Source organism: Mobula birostris, chromosome 12, assembly GCF_030028105.1.
Source record: "Mobula birostris isolate sMobBir1 chromosome 12, sMobBir1.hap1, whole genome shotgun sequence".
Taxonomy (NCBI): Eukaryota; Metazoa; Chordata; class Chondrichthyes; order Myliobatiformes; family Myliobatidae; genus Mobula; species Mobula birostris.
This window is the reverse complement of record NC_092381.1, coordinates 85,996,436-86,019,352: the sequence shown is the minus strand read 5'-3', so window position 1 is coordinate 86,019,352 and position 22,917 is coordinate 85,996,436. Positions and strand designations below refer to the sequence as shown.

Genomic DNA, 22,917 nt, shown 5'->3' with positions numbered 1-22,917 from the left:
AAGTAAAACAAAGTAAATATGTTTCCCCGTTCTCCCGTGTTTTTCTTTCAATTAGTTTTTGGAGTTACAAAATGTAACAGTGGCAATGAGTCAGTTTAAAAACTAACCCAAGACTACTACCTACCTAGTGCAGAGCAGCACAGCTTTATTCTGAAGAAGGGAGATACATTCCAGTTTTTTTAAAAAGTGCAGCTTGTGTTTATTTGGAACAGGAGAGAGACAGTTAAAGAAATAAAGGCAGATAACAGAAGGTTCACTGGTTCATAAACAGTGAGTACTGGCTGAAAATATTAAACTTTAAAAAAAACACATGACTGGCTGCATCAGAAACATAAACACGTTCAATTACTCAACAGCTAAATGGGCAAAATATGCTGAAAGAATTGAGCAGTACTTTAAAGCAAATGAAATGGTCAATTAAAAGCAAGTTCCAGTGTTACTGAGTGCAATGGGTGGGAAAGTATGCAGTTTACTTAAGAGTTTGATTGCTCCAACCAGACCAGCCAAAACGAGCTTTGCTGATATCATATCATGAACATAATGCAGGAATGTTTAGACTCAAAGCCATTGCTGACCAGATTACTTTAGGTTTCAAAAGTGGAAAGAGGAATCCATTTCAGGATATGTAGCAGAACTGAAATTGTATGAGCATTGTTAGTCCAATGATGGACTTAATTACTGAGATATCATTTAGTTTATGGAATCTTAGAATAAAACATTCAAAAATGGCTACTGACTAAAGCACAACTCACACTTAAAAGAGCAGTTAAAATTGCTTTGTCAATGGAAACAGCAGCTAGAGATACAATTGAGTTGCAGTGCGGAATGAAAGTGAGCGTGAACCAAAATTGCAACCTCTTAACAGAAACCTACTTGGTTGAACAAATTGTGTTACCATTGTGGCAGGGGCTCGTGTACACCAGAGCAATTCAGGTTTAAAGATGAAAATTGGCGAAAATACAAAGAGCATGTTGGGCCAAAAAAAAATGGACTATACAGGGGAGAGATAAAGATTGAAAAGTCAAGTTGCAGTTTAAAAAAGAACACTAATCTGCATGCTGTTAGTGAAAAATCTGATAACATGAGTGACATAGTACTGAGTAGCCTGAGATTTACAATGTGAAAACGAACAAGAGAAAAGCAATATTGCTTACAGCAGGATTGAATGTCAAATTAATTAAAATGGAATTGAACAGCTGTTTCATTGAGCAGCATTTGAAAGATATGGAGAACTTAATACGGTAAAAAAGATAACTCTTGTGGGATAATGACATTTGTAACAGTGAAATACAACCAACAAGCTATATTGGTAAAAACAGGAGTGCTACATGCCAGTGGGCTAAGACAACTACAGCTTGATTGGAGATCCATCCACAATTTGCATGCCACATCCCTTGTAATAGAGTCAACTGAAAGTGAATTGAGGGTGATACTGGACGATACCACAGCAGCTTTCAAGAATGGCATTGGAAAACTCAAAAATATCAAGAGTGAAATAGTGTTAAATGAAAATGCTACACCCAAGTTTTACAAAGCCTATCTGGTTCCTTGTGCCACCCGTAATAAAGTAGCCAATGAGCTAGATTACAAGGAGGTAGAAGGAATTCTTTTCAAGGTTGAGTGGAACCCATGGGCGATAACAATGACAGTGGTCCTAGTAGCCAAGCACTAAGGCCTGTCAGAATCTGTGGTGATTTTAAGGTCACCATTAACCCAGTACTGAAATTAGATCAATATCTTCTGCCCAGGATAGAGAGTATTTTTGCAAACGTTTCTGGAGTGAAACACTTCAACAAAGTAGGCTCGGGTGAAACTGACCTACAGATGGAGATGGAAGAAGAGTTCAAAGTGTTTTTCACCATAAACATTCACAAAGGGCTTTATTGCAATACAAAACTTGTTTTTGGAGTAACATCGACACCTGCACTTTGGCAGAAAGCTATGGACCAGGTTCTGCAAAGCTGCCCAAGCTCTCAGTGTTACGTGGATGACATAAATTGTTACCGGTAAGGTGACGAGGAACATCTCTAAAATCTCGAGTGTCAAAAAGATTACAAGATTATGGTCTCACAGCATGACACAACATATGTGAGTTCTTTAAACCAAGTACCACTTATTGTGTTCACACCATTGATGCACAAGATTTACACAATTGTGCTGATAAAATGTAAGCATTGGTGAATACCCCAAGGCAGAAGTACGTGTCACATTTACGGTCCTTTTTAGGATTTGTCAATTACTGTAACAAGTTCCTGTTCAAACCTGGTTACTATGCTCCAACCCATGAACTTATTACAACAATTCAGGAAGAGATGGCATTGGGCAAAGCAGTGTGAGGTGGCTTTCCAAAAGACAAAGGAAATAGTGACAACAGATACTGTACTCAAGCATTATAATGCACATTGTCCTGTGAAGCTTCACCTTATGGCACAGGTGCAATCATATCACAGGGAGGCTTTGAGTCTGGTTTGTGGTGTAAAACATTTTAACCAGTATTTGTATTTGAGAGAGTTTACACTCATTACTGATCATCAACCACTAGTGTCCATTTTCAATTCACAGAAAGGTGTTCCACTAACTGCAGAAGCACAAATGCAGAGATGGGCTCTGTTCTTTGGCTGACACAATAACAAGATCAAATTCAAAAGGGCAACTAATCAGGGAAATGCTAAAGATTTGTCCTGTTTACCCTGGGAAAGGAAATACCTGAAATATTTACAAAAGGGGACACTCCTCTTGACATATTCTTCCTAATGCAAATCGAAGGTCTCCATATAATAGCAGAGATGATCCAAAGGGAAACCAGATAAAACTCCACACTGTCTCATTTACATGGCAACCTAAAATGGTTGGAATATGCTGCAGAAATTCCAGTTCCAAGAAGAACTTGCCCTTGGGGGGGGGGGTAGCCTTAGGTGGGGATTTAGAGCATTAGACCATCCAAACTGAAAGCTAAAGTGTTGGAGCTACAGGCCTGTCATCTAAGCATAGTCAAAATGAAAGTGTTGGTTTGAAGCTTTGTCTTGTAGCCTGGGATAGATCGAGCAACTTGCCAAGCACTGTTTGGGATACCAACACATCAGAAGATGCCAAGAACAGCATCTTTCCATCCCTGGGAATGGCCCGCATTGCTCTGGCAGAGGATTCATGTGGATTTTGCCAGACCATTCATGGGCACTAATTTCTTGTGAGTAGTGAATGCAACTACAAATTGGCCAGAAGTATTCCCAATAGCCTCCACTACAAGCTCGCACTCTGATGTGTTGAGAAGTCTCTTCTCAAGGACTGGTATTCCAGAACACTTAGTCATTGACAATGGACCACAGTTTGTTGCAGAGCAGATTCAGTCATTCCCGAATATGAATGCAATATGACATATTACATCTGCATCATACCACCCTGCTGCAAATGGCTCGGCAGAAAGGTTTCCCAAAGGCTAAAGAGTGCACTGTGAGCTACGACAGCAGAACACGTTGCACTAACACTGAGTCAGAAGCTTGGCAATTTCCTTGCATATTGCAATGCAGTTTACTCCACAACAAACAACTACTCACCAACCATCCTGGGTTGGCCTTTTCACTCACGCTTGGATTTCCTCAAACTCAGTCTCCAGGAGGCGTATGTGGGACAAACAGCTGAGACAATTTGAGGGCCCCTCAAACAAGGAGGTTCAATGTTTCACTCCAGGACAAGCAGTCCTGGCGAGGGACTGCAGAGATGATCAAAAGCGGGTACTCAGGAAGATTAACTAGACCAATCTCCTACACGGTGCAGATTGTGCCTGCTGTCACCTGGAGATGACGCATCAAACCCTTGAGGAAAGCTGAGTCGATTGTTGGAGAAGAAAGGCGTCCAGGGCTGTCGGAACCACTTTCAGTGATCCCAGAGTCAACTCCTACCTCCACCATGGAGGAGGCCCTAGAATCAAAGATTTTTTCACAGGCACAGGTCAACCTTGCCAAGCAGAGTGACCCCTCCCCCTTGGCAGGAAAGGCAATATCCCACAAGATCAAGAAATCCTCTGCAGCAATTAAATCCTTAGGCCTGAATGGGACAATTAAAAATTTATTTTACTCTAGATGCCTATACAGTAGTTGTATTATACTCTGTCGTATATTGTGTATGTGTGTTGTTGCAAGCATTCAGTCCATGATGACAGATGAGGAAGGTTTATCTCAGTTGCTGTTTTTATTGCGACAAATACAATAACAGAGCACAGTAGCTCAGTGAGAATGAACGCAGTCGTGTACAGACGGGGAGGTGATTTTACACACCCCGATTACAGTCAGGATGGCACGCAAGCGAGGAATTGTATAACACGAGCCAAAATAAATGAACTTGAACATCTCACCAAAATTCTACTGAACACCACACACACCAAGAACACATTTTAAAAGCCAGAACAATAAATGGAACTGCCACTAGGAATGCTGGAGCGAGCTGTTGACCGCGCCTCTGGAGCACCATACTGTCCCCACCTGAGGGGTCATTTGTCCCTGGCAACCGAGTCCACAACAAAGTCCAAAAGTCCCAGTGGTGGTTGACGCCACTGCTTGGGGCACTGGGGGGGTGTTTGCAGTTCCTCCATGCTCACTGCCCCCCGCCCCCCCAGGGGAGGCACTGTTTTGGTGATGAAAGAGGAAGGGCACACAGAGTGTCACCTGCTTCCCTCAGCTTTCTGGGTTGATGGTGCCAAGGGCTGATACAGTGCTAGCCAGTTTTGGTGCAGCATGATTTCTTTCTGCCATTCAGGCAGCCGCACCCGGTATACCAGATCGGAGATGTGGTCAAGCTCTGGGGATAGTCCCTCCTTCTGGGTGGGGCAGCAGGCATAGTCCCCCCCCAGTAAAGTCCAGCCCTGGCTGCGGGCATCATAAGCCAGATTCTGGTGGCCACTAGCTGTGCTATGGTTCTGCCCAGCCTCCTCATGAACAGCCAGCAGGCACCTCCAGAGGTGCTGCAAAAGCTCCAACCCGGCCTCCATGGGAACATCCGGCTCAGGAAGGGGGCCAAACATCAAATCCACCGGCGTACGTGGCTCCAGCCCAAGCATGTGTGCAGCCGGCGTACACCTGGTGCTTCTCCTGAGCTGCTATCCAGTATGCCCACTATACATGGGGGTAGGAGGCGATCCCAATCGAGCTGGTGCAGGCTGATGAGGATGGCAAGCTGAGTAGCCAGGGGGTGGATCACCAGCCATCACTTTGCAGGTGAGGGGGGAGTGGGGGTGACCCACATTTTGGTGATTCCCAGCCACCTGTCGACCTCGCCAAACACCTCCATCTCAAAATTATGCTCTTAGTCGCCGTGGAGTTCCTCGAGGTGCAGAAGTGGCAGAAGGATTCCTCTCGGTGGTGGTGGTGCTCTTGTTCGGGACTGCGTACGCCTGTGGTCACTTTGTGAAGTAATCTACGGCCATTAGAACCTGGCGATTTCTGGCATCGATGCGGAAGAAAGGGCCCAAGACGTCAATCTCTACACGTTCCCTTGGGGCCTCCACCATGTACTGCTGCATTGATGCCCCAGAGTGGCGGCCCGGCCCCCTCTGCAAAGTGCACGCCTTGCAGCAGTGCACAAACGGCTCCACATCCTGCCTCCGCCCAGGCCAACAGAAGTGTTCGCACAGCTTGCCCAACATCTTTGCAACCCCGAAATGGCCAGCTCCCACCAGCCCGCGCACCGACCGCAGCACCGCGGAGCGGAGCCCCCGGGGGATCACCAGCTGCAGGAGATGTCTGTAACCATTGGAAAACTGTTGCCATCGGAAAACTGCCACCGCCGAAACAGCAACCCATCGCGCACCTCCGGCACGCCCCATCAAGAGTATAGGGCTTTGACCTCTGGATCCAGTACAGAGACCTCCACCCCTGTCCCAGCTGCCGTTCCATGCTCAGCTATTCCCTCACCCGGGCCGGCATGGGATTACTTTCCTGATCCCTGAGCAGCTGCTGTGGTCAATGGTTGGGAGGTCTACCTCACCACCATCTGTCACCTGAAGCATCGCCACTGCTGCTTGCCCCTGTCTCCGCTCTTCGAGGTGGCGACCGTAGGGACACTCAGTGGCTTCACAGGGACGGCGAGAGAGGGCATCAGCATTGCTCTGGTGCCTTCCGATGAGGAGCTGTACCTTGAAATTGCAGTCCTGGAGAGTCTGCTGCCACCGTGGGGCTGTCCCTCAGGACTATCAGAGCTCAATAGCCAGGTTGACAACACATGATCCCTGTGAAGCAGGAGCAGGCAACCAGAGGTCGGGGTGGAAGTGGCGGAGGGCCTGGACCGATGCCATGAGCTCCCGGTGGCTGACACAATAGTTCTGTTCGGGGCTGAAGTACGACATAATGCGTTCTTATCAGTCCCCCTCCTATGACAGCACCGCACTGGCCCCCCCCCCCACCCCCACCGTTGATGGTGTCTGTGCCAACAATGGAGGCCGTGCTGGTTCAGAGTGCACTAGCACTGGGGTCTGGGTGGATGCAGCTCAGAGCTGGTCGAAGGTGGCAGCACAGCTGTCAGCCCGGGTGAAGGGCATCCCCTTCTCGATGAGCTGGTGCAGGGAACTGGCGATGGGGGCAAGGTCCCTAATAAACTGGTGTTGGTACGTTGCCAGCCCCAGGAAGCTGCGAAGCTCAGAGACATTCCCTGACTGCCACCACCATCTCAGGATCCATCACCACTCCTGCACTCACCATACGCCTCAGGAATTTCGTCTGACAATGCAGTAAGCAGCATCTTGCGCGACTGAGGCGCAGGCTCACCGAGAAGATGGTGGCGTTTACAAGGAGATCGTCCCAATAGATGACACAGTAACTTCGCAGAATGTGAGCCTGCACCCTCTCGATCAGTCTCCTGAATGTGGCCAGGAGGTTACATATGGCCAAGCAGCATTAGCTGGAAGTGACAAAGCCCTTGACCAATGGTGAAGGCAGTCTTGGGCCAGATCGATGTGTTAGCAACCGCTGTGGAGATTGAGAGAGCTGAGCCAGTTCAAACCCACAAACCTGAATCATCAATTCAGACCAGCGTGTGGTAGCCCTTCTGGGTCACGGCATTGAGATGGTAGTCTACGCCAAACCACCATGACCCATCTTTCTTCCATTGGGACTGTCCATGGGCTTTGGAGGGCTCGATGATACCAACTGCTGCCATCGCTTTGATCTGCTGCCTGACCTTTGGTGAGGGCCAGGTGATGGGTCTGTAGGCAGAAGGGCCGGGTGTCCCCAGCATTGGACTAGCCCTGTGCATCTGCAGTCCTCCTCCCTGTCTGTGAAGATGTCGAGATGTCTTTCAGCTGCCACTGCTGGTCCTGATCCAAGCCCTCAATACTCTGCTGCCACAGCCCTTGCACTGCCTGTGTTCTCACTGGAGGGCACCACAGTAGTGCTGCCAATGGCGTCACGCTGCACTGATGCAGTTGCTGATGATGGGCAGGGTCAGATGTGCTAGGGTGGCCGGTGATGGTGCGTGTCACCCCACTGCAGGTTTCAGTGTGGTACTTTGCATTGCGTTGGGCTGCTACAGGGTAGGCTGCTGTGAGACTGGCGGCGTGTGCTGCTGTGCCCGCCTGGAGCTGCGCTGCCGGAGAGCCACGGCTTCAGCGCTGAGGTGGAGTGTTGCCCCTGGCACATCGATGCAGAAGTGCCAGATGCTGGCTAGCCACACCTGGTGCTCTGCTGTGTTTTCCCCACATTGTGGCACAGCCTCTTCTTCCCTCTCATTGCCGGACAGTCGCCGGTGACCGTAGCCAGCAGAACCGCCATCGTTGTCCACCCAGGCGTGTTGGGGAGGACACAGGGGCGGATGACGGTGCTGGTTGGCCCTATGTCCACCAACTTACGGCATCTGACACCTTCCACCTCAAAGTCTATGTATTAGCTTTGATCTTCACCCAAGTAGGAAGCGACAACAGAGAGATTTTGCTGGAGGTCTTGGGCAGCACCAGCCATTTGGCATTTCCCCATGGCTGCGCTGTGGCATGGTTCTGGTGCAGGGCATTTCCGGGGCACATGGCCTGTCTTCACCACCTAGTAACAGAGTCGGCTTGGTGGCATGCGGCGGGGCCAGCACAGCACTGGTTGGACTTGTCTCACTGGCTTCTCCTCGTCCACACTGGCCCAGGCTCACGGCATGTGGGGTGGTGCCAGAACGCCTTGCGGGCTAAAATTGCTTCTGCCATCTCCGCGTCTGACAGCACCTCGGCCAGCGATGATGGTGATGTCAGGAGAACGTGCTGCTGAAGGCGCTCCGGCCTCAGCGCCTTTACAAATGCGTGGAGGGCAAGCTCTCCTTGGGAGGGAATGGGTGGTAGACCTGCTGTGAACACCCCACCAGGCTTTCTCCCACACAGTGCTATCTGCCTCCTGGTTCTTCCTCCAGTGGCCTCAACTTGTAATGCTGCTTCGAGGGCCCTGTAGTCACACTGCTCAGCCAGCACTGGTGGAAGAGGACATCCCCCTCCACTGCTGTCTCAATGAGACTCCACGCATTATGCCATGCGGCAAGCTTGACTAGAGTATTTTGGCAAGAGTATTTTGTGTTTACGATTCGCTACTCCGCTGAGAAGTCTCTTCGAGATATGCCTACCCTGAAGAAGTTTAAATCTTCCCTTCGACGGGAGTTCAGTGAGACCCTCTCTCACTGCTCCCCCTCTGTGATCTCCGCCTCTCTCCAACTCTTCGACCGGATCCTCACCCAGACCCGCTACTCATTGTGTTTTCCCCTATTCTTTCTTCACCTTTCCTGCTTCCCCTCCCCCACCCCTTTATCTTTCCCCTTACTGGTTTTTCACCTGGAACCTACCAGCCTTTTCCTTCTCTCCCTCCCCCCCCCCCCCAACGTCTTTATAGGGCCTCTGCCCCTTCCCTCTACAGTCCTGACGAAGGTGTCCGGCCTGAAACGTCGACTCATCATTTCCACGGATGCTGCCTGACCTGCTGAGTTCCTCCAGCGTGTTGTGAGTGCTGCTTTGACTTGCTCCAGGTCAGGCTCCGGACGGCTGGTACCATTGTATCTGGATAGCATCAGGGTGGATCTTGTGGTGTGAATTGCTGGAGTCCATCGATCCTTCTCTTCCTCTGGCGTTGGTGCCTGCCGCACTGCCCATTCTCCCATGGCTGTGGTATCTTGGGTTCCCCAGTGTGGGCCGCGAGGGGTGCTGCTGACACATACCACTGTGCACCCCGGGTTGTGGATCCCGCGTGCACTTGCTCATCGGGGTTCCCTGGGAAGGACTGATGCTCGGTTCCCAGATTCACCCTCCGGGTCAGCAACCTTTGAGAGACTTTGAGAGCCTGGTGCAGGGCAGGCATCCTGCTCATCCCTCAGCTCTTCAACTTCACCATTCATTTCTCATCCCACTCTCAGTACTAATGTTGCGAGCGTTCAGTCCATGATGGCGGATGAGAAAGGCTCGTTTATCTCAGCTGCCATTTTTATTGTGACAAACACAATAACAGACAGGGTACAATTGCTCAGTGAGAACTGACTCAGCCACATTCAGACGGGGGAGGTGATTATTACACACCCTGCTTACGTTCAGGGTGGCACACCAGCACACAAGCGAGTAACTGTATAACCCAAGCTAAAATAAATGAACTTGGAACATCTCACCATAATTCTACCAAACGCACACACCACAAACACATCTCAAAAGCAAGAACAATAAGTAGCATTGGCCGCTAGGAATGCTTGGGAGAGCTGCTGACCACACCTCCAGCACCACAATATGTTGAGATGTATTCTATTTTGTTTGAAGTTTATAGCTAAGCAGTGTTGTGTATTTAGCATTTCAGTAATATCTGAGTAATGTAAATATATTGTTTGAAGCATTCATTGTTTATAGAATTCATTATGGGTTATATGTAAAAGTACGTGAATGGTACACTCTGTGCTCATACGTGCACGCCTCACAAAAGTAAACTGAAGTAGGCATGTTAAACCCAGACTCCCATGTTTCTCTTTTGATTAGTTTCTGAATCAGAGTTACATAGCATAGCACCTCTACAATATTGTCAGTGTAAGTATTAATTAAATGAATGTAAGGGATTGCCTTGAACCCTCCTTTGCCTGCCTCCCACTTCTGGAAAAGAAAAGTCCCTACTTTGGAGTCATTTTTGGTTTAGTTTCTACTAGTATAGTTTAATTCAATGCAATTTTAATGTTGTGATATGACTGTAAAGGCTGTGATATACTCACAAGTATATCTTTGCATTATGAATCATAAATGGAGACCCAAAATCACATTTCATATACTGAACTTTCCAGCAAAATTGCAAATTTAGACCACAAAATTGACTCTGGCACTTAAGAATGTTTTCTTATTAGATTTTGCACTTCCCTTGAATTTGTAACAGAATTCTGAGATTTCAGCTTGTGTAATTTGGACACCTTTATTTTTATTTTGAAGCTCATTGAAGATTTACTTGGCTTGAGGATTACTTGGATGTCTTGAGTCGACTTGTAGCAACAAAGAAGTACTTGTATCAAATCAGAGGCTGTTCAAAATATGAAGTAGCTTTTTGGCACTGCAACGCTGTTTTTTTCCCCTTCAGAGCAGGAGTCACAGAGTCTGTGTGGGAGCACGATGCAGATTAATCCAGCTCAGCAGTTCACTTCCATCAATTGTTTCCGAACATCTCCTAGTTAAGATCGGAAAAGGAATTTCATCCTTTCTGGAACTTCACTGTGTCATAATCTCGTGACAGCCATTGTGGAGCAGACTGCATGCTTTGAGTCACTTAGTGATTCCAGGGAGAATCTGGTTTAAACAAGAAGACTGGGCTATCTAATGGATCCTAGCTATATCTGTAAAATGACTTGCACAAAATCAACTGTACTTGCCTCTCACAATGGTTTATGAAGCAAATGAAAATTATGTTCCAAAGCTATGGCATATTTTCCTATATTGGTGAGTATGTATTAGTGGATATGTACAGAGTATTTTTTTTAAATTCTACAGCCAGATGTTTATTACAACTATGCATTTTGAAAGTTGTTTGCATTTTTCATAATCAGTGCCACCATTTTGCACTTTATTTGTATGTGTTCTCTTTTAATTGGTCACACGCTTTTTTCAGAAGTGTATTATAATTGGAATAAGATATATGCCAAGTTGAGTGTCAGTAAGAATGTATCATGAATCCTCCATATTTAGCTGATGTGACTCTGAAGCAAAGTGAAGTTGAAAGTGTTGTCTGGATCCAACCAGTTTGGTGGTTCTGACCTACTGGTCGATTATGTGCCAGTGGCCAGACTAAATTATTAATGGTATTTAAATGAAAATGAAATATTGAGTAATGGAGTGCAAGCTTTTATTTAATTCATTTTCATCTAACATTTCATGGGATGTAAATAACTTACATTGATGTGATCAATGACTTGGAACAAGTTGCAATTGGTACTAAGTGTTTGGCAAAAGCTTCTGAGATTAGGTGAGAGTGTAGATCATTAGCAGACTGACCCTGTTACATATTTTGCACTGATACACGTCTGGAGCTTGCATTTCTTTGTCTTCCCTCACACTGACTTGAGCAATGCAAAACAGGGGTTGCTTTAGAATCCCACACTCAACATCACTCCTTATTGAAAATGTACAAAAGAGACATCCGATGTCTGTTTTGTCAACAGGAAATGGCTGTCACCATCGGGGGAAAAAAATTAACAAAATCGGAATTGTGAGTGTTGCTGCCATTTGGCCTATTCCTTAAATGGATCCTTACCTCTAACTTTAGAACAAGTAGCTGAGACCTCTTGACTACTATTTTTCTTTGTGTGTTCTGCTTGAATATATAAATATGCAGGCACACGGTATCAGGAAACCTGTGTCGAGGTTTGTGTACTGGTACTGTATTTAAAACTATTCCTTGCTCCTCATGCAGATGATGGGCCTGTTCATTCAAATGATGCTGCAGCAATTGTATGGCCTGGATAGCAAGTTGATAACAAAACCACATCAAGTAAAACTGGTTAGATGGATGTCCATTTAGATCAGAGATGAGGAGGAATTTCTTTAGCCAGAGAATGGCAAATCTCTGGAATTTGTTGCCACTGGTGGCTGTGTAGGCCAAGTCATTGGGTATGTTGAGGTTGATAGTCAGGGATGAAGAGTTACAGGGAGAAAGCAGGAGACTGTGGCTGAAAGGGAAATGGATCAGCCATGAGGAAGTGGCGGAGCAGACTCGATGGGCCAAATGGCCTAATTTTCTGCTCCTGTATCTTATGGTATTATGGTATACCCAAAAATGTTGGAACACAGTTAATCATTTTGGTTATTTCATTTTTGGCTTGGGCACTGTGCCCATGAATGAGATTACTATTGGTTCCTTTTAGGAAGCTGGAGTTTGAAATGACAATAGTGTTATTGGATTATGACTAATGTCAAAGTCTGACCTGGGGACCTTGAGCTGCCAGTCAGTCTTGAGTATTGGAGACTGGTCATTTTCTGTCACTCCCTATTCCCCACAATTGGGTGTTCCATGAGTTGGCTTTAAAATTGAAGTCCGGAGTTTGATTCAGCACTTGATGCTAATATGTTTGTCTCCTGCAAGTTGAACTAGGACTGGTTTGTGCTGCATTATTTCCCGTGCAATAGCTTCTACAATGTAAATGTCAATCACCAATAGGTTGTCTGACAGTTGCTTCTACATGTCAGATATTCATGTGAATAAATGGCATTGCTCCAATTTGCAGTGCAGTTTTATTTTTAAACCCTCCACTTGGGAAGGAATAGCTTGTTTAATGCAGCTCGATTCTATTGAGACTGATACGCACTAATACGGTTTTTCCTGAAACACCACAATTTGTGTGACTGCAGAATTGTGAAAGGTATGATGACATGCCATCCTTAATCAGCTGGATTACACTTGATCTGGTCCATTCAGCCCCTACTCCTATGCCCAGCTCTCTCTTTGTTGCACTTCATGGCCCATTGACTGCTTGATTCAAAATGTCAAAGGCATTTGAAGTGCATTTACGTGAATATCTCTGGTCGTAATTGGACGACAACAGTTTCAAATATTAATAGTTTTTGTTTTTTTAATTTTAATGGTTAAAAATTGAAGTTTAAAGGGGCAGTTTAGGAAAGATATTTTCTACAATTATCAAGCAAGTGCAATGCTGTCTCTGCCTGCCTTGGCTGGTATAAGGTTGTGGGGCCAGAAACAAAGTCAGTCTAGCCCCATGGTTCAGCATGACTGTATTCACCCGAGAGTCTTTTTGAAATCCAGTGGTCAAGTGAGAAGTAAAGTCCAAAAGTATCTGATCAATGCACCTGTGACTGGTGGTTCCCAAATCTATTGATTTGATACTCAGGAATGTCCTGTCCTGCGAGCCATAGTTGGCCAACAGTTCCCATCAATAAAAGGTTTATTAGCACCTGGATCTGGCCAAACAGATCTCTTTTGGATCCTAACTGATTCTAATGTGAAGGGTTTCAAGCTCCTTGTCTATTTTGTGGTAAATACAGTATGTATTCCTCTCTGAAGGCACAAACAATAAAGCTTTTGAGATGCTTTATTGGAATTGTGGGTTTACTAATATATCAATTTCATCAGTAGTTAAAGTAGAGCAAATATGAAAGCAGAATTACAAGCCGAGTGAGAAGTTCAAACAATCAAAACCCTTTGGAGTGGTTTTTGATGAAAATGCTTGGTGACCACTGTGTTTGGTTTTGGGAATTTGATCATATGTTACCATTGTTTTTTTTTCAATTTTATGCAGTTGTAGAAATAGTGGTTAGTGTTCAAAAATGCACAGCAATGCTTGTGGATTTAATACTGCATAGATATTTGAGATCTCTGCTGAAAGGAGGTTTACAAAGATTGAACAGATTTGGTGGCATTGATTTTTGTCTAGTCAAATGTCATTTGTCTGGAACTCTATGGTTTATTCAGTATCTCAAAGTTAAGTCATTGAATAGCCTATAAAACATGGGAAAATATTATGACCTTAAATTGTAGAAGCTATAGATAACGAGTTCGCTCATTTTATATGAATTGATAATTAGAACATACAAACGTACATGGAATATCTCTGTCTATGCTTTGTCTGATTTTATTTTCTCTTCAGAACAATTTTTTTCATTAGTTGTTGTTTAGTATTTCAGAGTGTTTTACTATTTAATCGACCAGCATATTCCTGCAATTTTATCGTTGTCTAGTAGACATGGTCTGAGAGGTGACTGAACATTGAAATGAGCAGCTTGGGATAGAGTTAAGAAAGTCTCTTTATAGTTGACATCTTGATAGCTTAAGATGCAGAACTATATGTATTGGGGTGCCACTATCGCTACCAGTCTCTTCCTCTGTGTAGACATTGTGTTTGCTGACCGCAAATTTTGATACTCAAATGAAGCTCTTAAGCCCTATCCAATTATAGATCACTATGGGTACCCTCTCTAAAGGGAGGTTATACTGTAGCCACCTACTCTTCAAAGGCTAGATGTTTTCCCTGTCTATCCTCCACAGCAAGTTAAGCTGCCATACCCACTACTTCAGTGGCAGGTCCTCCCTCCCTACCCAGGAGGAGATGCTTCCATCTAACAAAGTAGTTTAATCACAGTTTACTTATTTTTAGAGATGCACATTTAAATTTAGATAATATTCTTATAAAGGAAAACATAGATAACCTCTGAGTTTTAAATCTCATAAAAGATTTCCAAATTGCAAACAATTTCTAAAATAGAGTATTTCCAAAACACAGGTACAATTCAAATGAGCTAACCAGTCATTTTGTTGCATAAATCAATGGCAAATGAATGGATTCTAGTTCATCCTGTCTTTCTATCGTTCTTGTTGCTCTTCCTTGATCAGTCCCAACAAGCCTGACCGCTCTCTTACATTTATACTTTTTTGTTGTCACTTAGATGATTTCACAGAGGTATTTTTTCAGATTCTTTTCCACACAGATGGTCTTAAGCTTCTGGGGACAGGGACCCCAAATACCCACAATTAATACTGTGAAGCTGACTCTCTGAGTACATAAAGCTTCCAACTGTTGATCAATCAGCTATTTGATGTGCTAAGGGATAAAATCAATCTAGTCTGTAAGCTTCCTTGAACTAAATAACTTAGCCAGTGTTGTCTGATTTGATACAGGCCACTTAACATGACCCCTTTGTCTTACTGCAACCGGACCCAAGCTGTAGGCCATCAGCCTGTGCTCTATAGACAGTGTTGTTTGCAAAGCTGTCCTTTTAACTTCAGACTGATTATTGCTGGCCTTTTACATTAAGAACTGAAGACTGGCTGCCATTTATAACAAGACGCTGAAGAAAGAGTATTGATTGGAAGTTTTACCTACTCAAAAACAAGTGTCAGCTGCAAGGTTAGAAAGCTAAGCTTCACAAAAAGGCCCCCAAACCCTGTATAGTGAATATCCATCGCACCTCTAAATATTTTGCTTCCATTTTGAGTTTACTTCCACTTTTTATTTCCTTTGTTTAATGTATGTCGTGTTTGTTTTTGATGCCAGAGAGCTGTTGAAAATGTTTTACCAGCAGCTTGGCAGTGCAATAACAAAACTACGGAAATAACTATGTTTTTCACAGGTTATTGACAGTAATGTATTGCTCTGAATGTGTTGAACCTATTGTTTTTGTGCACTGTAATTGGTAATAGGTTTACACAAGATAAATGGCAAGTTATACTTACTGGTTAACATTAATCCGCTATTAGCTGTTATTTGGCTACAAATCTGTCTCCGAGCATCGTATGCCAGTAGTTCTAGACCATTTAGCGTGGAAGGATGCTATTACTTCTTTAGACTCTGAGTGGTGCTCTTTTCATACAATGATGGGAATTGTTGCGGTGCTTGCTTAGAATCACTTAAAGTAAGTGATTGCTTGCTTACTTGCCTTACAAGAAAGATCTGATGCAATGTACTTCAACTCCAGTTTGTGCGTTGCTGCTTTACCTTTTAAGCTATTGAAACCAATACTTTGTTCACTTCATAAATGAGCCCCTGTTGGCTGACTTTTACCACCAAATGTCTTAGACTAGCAAACTGCAAAATAAAATATTAGTCATGAATCTGTATTTTGCTAACTGAGTCAGATTATCAGGAAACACTTATCTTTAGCACTTGAATAAACACACATTTTCTCTCTCTCTCTGTTGGGTGCCAGATTATAATTTACCCAGCTGGTAGATAAACTTCCTCCCCAGATTTCTCCTAACATTGCTGTGTGCTTAATGACAGGGTGTATGTGTGAGCAGTTATTCTCCCTTCCTTCTTGTGAAGGTAATTATGCAACTTCTCTGTAGAAATTTAACTCTCCAATCAATAACAGACATCCCACCCTGCAAAAACTCATTTCAGAGAGGTAGCACCATCAATTTGCGGGAGACTTCCAGGAGAGGTGGGATGTCTGCAATGGAGTAGCTCCTTAGCAGCTGGCCAGCTAGTTTAAATAATGTTAGCTATGCTAATGAACGAATGACACTGTTAAACTCACCTCAACATGTCTTTTACAGTCTTAACCCACCATGGGCAATAGAAAAGTCACTGTTGCAAACAGTGCAGTGAGCAACACTGTCATTATTTTGACCCCTATTAGGCAGGGACACGCTTTAGTGTAGTCTGGGGTGACGTAGGTTTTATATTTTTTTGGAACACTTTGCCATAGCGCGCCCTCGCTCATTCTCTCTCTCTCTCTCTCTCTCTCTCTCTCTCTCTCGTAGTCGCTCGCGTGCACTCAAGTGCTCTCGCTCGCTCTCGCGCTCTCTCTTGCTTTTCTCTCGCTCGCTCTCAAAAAATTTGATTTCCGTGATATTGTATATAATTTGCGGGCATCAGGGAGCCACTATTAATATGCGGGAGACTCCCGGAAGTTCTGGGAGAGGTGGGATGTCTGCAATACAAGATCAGTCCTAGGTTCCAGCCAGTCAACCTTCCTCGAGCTTTGGTTGAACGCTTCCAAGATCCAGTTAATACCAGTTAAACATGTTTTCAATACGCAGTAGTTTTGATCTGCAGTTATGAAGCTGATTCATTTTCAGTTTTGGCATGCCAGGAAATTCTGTATGAGGCTCTAAATTTCCAAAGCACGTTAGAGATGACGACGTCCAAATTCAGCAGGGTCAAATCATCCATTGCTTAATATTTCTATGCAAGTTTAAGACATTTGGCTAGTGGCTTGTTTGTTCCGGTCAGAAGCTTGGCACTTTTTTACCATTCCTTCTGTGCTATCCAGCTGTGCAGCACTAAATGGCCATGTTCCTCTCACCCATTCCAAAATATGTGAGTTTAGGAAGATGCGCATGTTTGCCCTGTATCATCAAGGTGATAGAAGGTGAGTAACTTTTAAAATACTGCTATCACTACTCTCATACTCCAACAGAACAAATGAGCTATGAGGAAGTCGGTGGCATGCTGCTTCTGTACCCATGCTGTTAGCTTCTTTGCAGAGGGTACATAGTTAACCACCACTCTAACTTTTGAAAGACTTGTAGAATAAATGAATTTTGTGAAATGCAGAGGGTCTAGATCAGGGGTTCCCAACTTAGTGTCCACAGACCTTTCGGTCACTGGTTGGGGTCCATGGCATACAAAAGGATGGGGAACCCTGGTCTAGATGTGTTAATGCTTCATGAGTCCTTTGTCAAGAAAATAAAAAAAATCAGATTCTGGGAATCTGAAACAACATGCTGGAAACATTCAGCATGTCTGACATCATCTGTGTAGAGAGCAAAACATTAATATTTCAAGTCCATCATGCAGCATGGATGAGGCCGAGTACAATTACAACATTTTACAAAGGACATTTAAGCATTTTTTTTTGCCCTTTGGGCCCGTTTTAGATGTTTCCCCTTGTCTTAAATCTATGCTCTCTAATTTTAGACTGTCTTTCCCTGGGACACACTGTGACCATTCACCTTGTCTATCCTCCGCATGGTCGCCACTTGGCTACCTCCACTCCAAGTCCAGGACCCTTTGTTCTGACAGTTTACCATGAGCTGTTAATCCTTCCACAGATGTTGCATGGCCTGTTGATTGTTTTTTGTATGCCTAACTTGAACTGTCAATAGAACATAGAACAGTACAGCATAAGTACTGGTCCTTCAGGCCACAATGTTATGCTGAACCAGCTAAAACGTAAATTTAAAATCGCCAAAAACGAATCCCTCCTACCTACACAATGTCCATATCCCTCCATCTTCCTCATACTCATGTGCCTATCTGAATGTCTCTTAAAAGCCTCTAATGTATTTGCATCTACCACCATACCAGGCAGTGCACTCCAGGAATCCACTACTCTCTGAGTTAAAAAAAACTTGCCCCTCACATCCCCTTTGAGCCTACCCCCTCATACCTTCTGTGCATGCCCTCTGGTATGAGGTATTTCTACTCTAGGAAAAAGAAACTCCCTGTTGACTCTATCTATGCCTTTCATAATCTTATCAACTTCTATCAGCTCTTCCCTTAGCCTCCACCATTCCAAAGCAAATAACCCAAGTTTTTCCAGTCTCTCATGATAACACATGCCCTCTAAACCAGGCAGCATTCTGGTAAACTCTTCTCCATTTTCCCCAAAGCCTCAACGTCCTTCCTATAGTGGGATGATCAGGACTGTGTGCAATACTACAGATGTGGCCTAACTAGTTTATCTATAGGTAGCATTAATAAGAATGAGATGCCAGTTTGCCAGGCGTTGACACTCTGATTATAGTTCTTGAGTTGGACTTTGAAAAGCATGTTGTAACTTATTGGAAGAGAATTCTGCCAGATGCTTGTAATTTTGTACCAGATGTAAAATGACCCAAGTATTGCAGTGATAGCTTCTCAACATTGTTTATGCTTGGATTTGAGAGAAAGTAATCAGTGTATTAAGAAATTCAGTTTGTCAAATCAAAACATTCATACATTCTGTACTCCTGGGGAACACAGTTCCAACAAGTTAACTTGAAAGCTTCCCAATTCCACAAAGAGACCCTCGGGAATCTAAACTTTTCCGGAAGAGCAAAGCTGCAATTTTGTGCACAACTTTTCAGATAATGGCTTGGTCATATAATAATCAGAGACCTTTGGTCTCCCTAATGTAATGGACATAACTGGCTGGCTGATTTCCAGCTCAACTCTGTTCGCCCTCTGAGTCATGTAGTAATACTTATAATCGGCAGTTGAGAAAACCTATTTGTTTTAACTCAGAATTAGATCTGCAATTTTCCATGGGCTGTGATGTCTTGAAGCTTTCACAACTTAACTAGACGAGACAAGCTCTAAGCTATAAGCCATTGCTTTCAGTGCACTAAAACTTGTGACTTTTGTTGCACAGAACTGAAGTTTTAAATGGCATGTTAATTGTGCCTGCTGCTTTCACAATGGACTATCAACGGCACTTTTCTAGCAATCTAATTTTTGAAGGAGTTGAGGAATTAAAATTATACTTGTTATTTCTGTCAAGTTAGCCTGCATAAATGTTCTAATCATTATTTCATGCTTGGGAAAACGTTTAAAATATGAGATTAAAATTGTGCCTGCCTATCCGAGCTTGATATCACTGTTCCTAGATGTCTAGGATTGCAGTTAAAAGCAGTGACACTCGAAGGTCAGGCCTTTCCTCGGGGATGACTTTCTTGGAGGTTGGTAAAATTCTTCCGTTTGCAAAAATCCAGACCGAGCAATAGAGTTCTCCTCTAAAAGTGCAAATAGATTCTTTCTTATGTAGTGATATACATTTTGAACCTGACAGGGTGCTATCATGCATCCCTGTATGTTAGGTACTGAACATAATGTGAGAGGGTATTCTGGGTAGATGACTTGCATGTAAAATAACCAGCAGCACATTTGTTCCTCACCTCTCTGTCCCTCGTGTGTTATTCACGGCCACCCGGCTTCCCAGTACTACAAACATAACAACTTGTGATGAGGTGACAAGTCCTCACATGATATTTATTGTTTTGTTCCCCTTAACGAGTAAAGTCCATGTGCAACGCTGGCGGTCTACTGCTGTGTCATGATGGTGAACGAAAACAAAATGGCTGCAGGAAGCCTGGTGAGAGAAACCAAGGGGAGAGAATGAGAACAGAACGGTTAAAAGAAAACAAGAGAGAGTGACGGATAAGCCTAGTTACCTTTTCTGGAATGTGACTGTTTGAAAATAATGACAATGTTTGGAATTATGGGGTCGTATGACAAAATGGCAGAGCAACAGAGTTCATCTACTGAAAGGTATGAATATTTTGCACTGGCAAGTCAAATTTCAGAAAATATTCATGTTCCAATTTTTCTGACTGTGATGGGCGGTGCAAAAACGTTTAATTTATTACACAGTTTAGTGCAACATGCTAAGCTTGGTGATAGTTCCGATGAGGACATAGTTAAAGTCATAAAAGACCACTATTTACCTGAGTCTTTATTGCTGAGAGAGTTAAATTTCAGGAAAGGAATCAAGGGGAAGGCAATTCTATTTCACATCTGATGTGGCACTGAAACAGATGTCTGAACACTGAATGACACGGTACATGATAGACTCGTATGTGGTCTGCACAGTGAGGCAATTAGGAAACATTTGCTTACAGAAGACAGACTATCATTACAGAAGGCAGTTGAGATTAGTACAGTTATGGAGGTGGCAATTGAAGAAGTACAGCCATTGAGCCATCTTCCCAAGTTCATAAAGTTTCTACTGACTTTAAAAGTAAGACACCTATTGGCAATCAATGTTACTGTTGTGGCAAAACTGGGCACTCAACATAAGAATATTGGTATAAGGATTTAGATTGCTAAAACTGTGGCAAAAAGGGACAGACTGAACGCACCTGTAAAAGAAAAAAAGACGCTGTTAACCAGAATCACTGCAATAAAGAAAAATGACTTTTGGAATAACAAAAAGAAACATGTGAACAAGATGAAGCAGACTGGGGATAGACTGAGTGACTCTGTGGTTGAAGAAGCTCTGCATGTTTTATCTGTTTCAGGACACAGAGACAGCCATTGGGTGAACTCATGGTTGGTGGGTGCACAGTGAGGATGTAGATGGACACAGGGTTACTGCAGTATCACTGGTGTCAGAGACAGTTTACAAAGATGAATTGCATCATCTCAGCCCAGAAGGAGCAAGGTTGACTTTAAAGACTGGTGAGGTTGTTTCAGTGAGGACATGTTACAGTGGAGGTTAATGAACAGAGAAAGAAACTTGCACAGTACGTTGTTAAAGGTAGTTATCCAGCACTTCTGGGCCACCCGTGGTTGGAGCAACTCAAACTCAACTAGCATAAAGTGCACTTAGTTGGTGGAGCACTGGTCTACAAAGAGTATTGAAGAAACAAGCAGAATTATTCAAAGGAGAACTGGGCAGAATGAAAGGAATCACTGGTAAGCCCAGAGCCTCAGCAGAGCAGCAGAGACAGCTGCAGACCCTCGGTGGTGGCATGGACAAAACAGAATGGATTGAAGAAAAAGATCAGTTAAACAATTTGTTTTGGATCTGCCGCTGACCCTGGAGGCGACCCAGAGAAAGCCAACAATACATTAAAAATATATGGCACGAAGAAACCATATAGATACTCTGTGGAAAAGCAGCTGGAAATGAAAGAGTACCCACAGGCAATGCAGAGACCAGTATGTCTTTTGGAAAAGTATGACAGTGAAGGTATCTGGGACCTGGAAAAATGGCATGCATCCTTGTATCCGAATTCTGGCAGGGGTTCACCACTGGATGGCACTAAGAAGGACTATCTTTTGGATATGGAGAGAGCAATTCTCAGGTGAAGAATTACAGATCCATGAGAGAGAATAAAAAAGATCCTGATGTTGTACTCAGTCCTCGGTGCTGAAGCTTTGGTCATAGCTGTCATGTGACCAATACCCCCAGTAGTTGAGGATCTGGAAGCCCATTGGAAAGTAGAATTAAAATATTCATGGTTGGGTTGCCAGTGGAGGATTGGAAGTGGGTGCTTAATAACATCAAAAACAGTTGATTAGGATAGCAGAGACAAAGACTTGCGTGATGGAGATGCTAGAGAAGGAAGGGAATGAGGCTTCAAGGAAAAGCACTTTAGGAGAGAGTTTGGTGATGGCAAGTGCATTTTTAGTCAGTGGAGGTGATGTGGCTCCTTTACTGAAGAGGAAGCAGAATGGTTTTCTGCTGGCTTCACTAGTCAACCAGAAACAATAGAGCTGACAGGCTTTGATGATAACATGCTGCTGGAGGATCCAAGTCAGACAAAGAGGAGGAGGAAACGATCACAGACCATTAAAAAAGGTGTACCATGCAATGGCGTTGCCCAAACAGAGAACCTACTGTTTCTGCATCAGAAGCTGACCAAGAAGTTCCCAGAAAGCCGTCCTGCCTTGCATTGAGGAACTTCAATTTCAATGAGTTCTTCAACATAGAGAAAAGTGTTCTTCAACTAGCAATGATGATTGAAGAGGTGCTTGGTGAAGGGCCAATATTATCCAGCTGATTCTATCAATGGCTGTTAAGCAACTTAAGTAGACCAGGTAGTTGCTCCAGTAGCCTGCAGTCTACCCCACATGAACTTGAGAGATTTTCTAGTCTGGAGCTGATGATCCCAAAACCTGTTTCAGAGATCGGAAATTAGTTTGCACCCGTTCCATCATGAGGAAAATTATAAGGATATGGCGACCCATTTTCTACGCAGGCGAACCGACTCACAAAATGGCGTGCGGGTCGGCAGAGAGGCCAGCCCCAAAATGGCGCTGGGCCACCTTCTTCACCAGAAAGGGGAGAAAGCCCGCATGTGGGAAGAGACTTTTGTAATGCACCTCTGACGTCATTTCTGCCAGGAGAGGGCAGGAACGGAACTGCGTAAAAGCCAGTGCCGCGAAGTTGGAATAAATTAGTCTCGTGTGCAACTTACAGACTGTGTGTCATTATTTCTAACTCTGTGTGTAGCACTTCGCTACATCGGTGACCCCAACGGTCCAAACGGGATTTCGACCAAAGATGATCGACTCTTC

General features: G+C 44.1%; 1 protein-coding gene and 1 pseudogene across 1 annotated transcript in view; both read left to right on the top strand.

The window, feature by feature from the left end:
- Window positions 1–10,599: 10,599 nt before the first annotated feature.
- rgl1 (ral guanine nucleotide dissociation stimulator-like 1) overlaps window positions 10,600–22,917 on the top strand; it is a 185,729-nt gene continuing 173,411 nt past the window's right edge. Inside the window, exon 1 of the mRNA XM_072274287.1 lies at window positions 10,600–10,903. Coding sequence (XP_072130388.1) covers window positions 10,883–10,903 — 21 coding nt within the window. The 5' untranslated portion in view covers window positions 10,600–10,882. The remainder of the gene's footprint in view (window positions 10,904–22,917) is intronic.
- Window positions 19,952–22,884, top strand: LOC140206420 (eukaryotic translation initiation factor 4E transporter pseudogene; annotated as a pseudogene).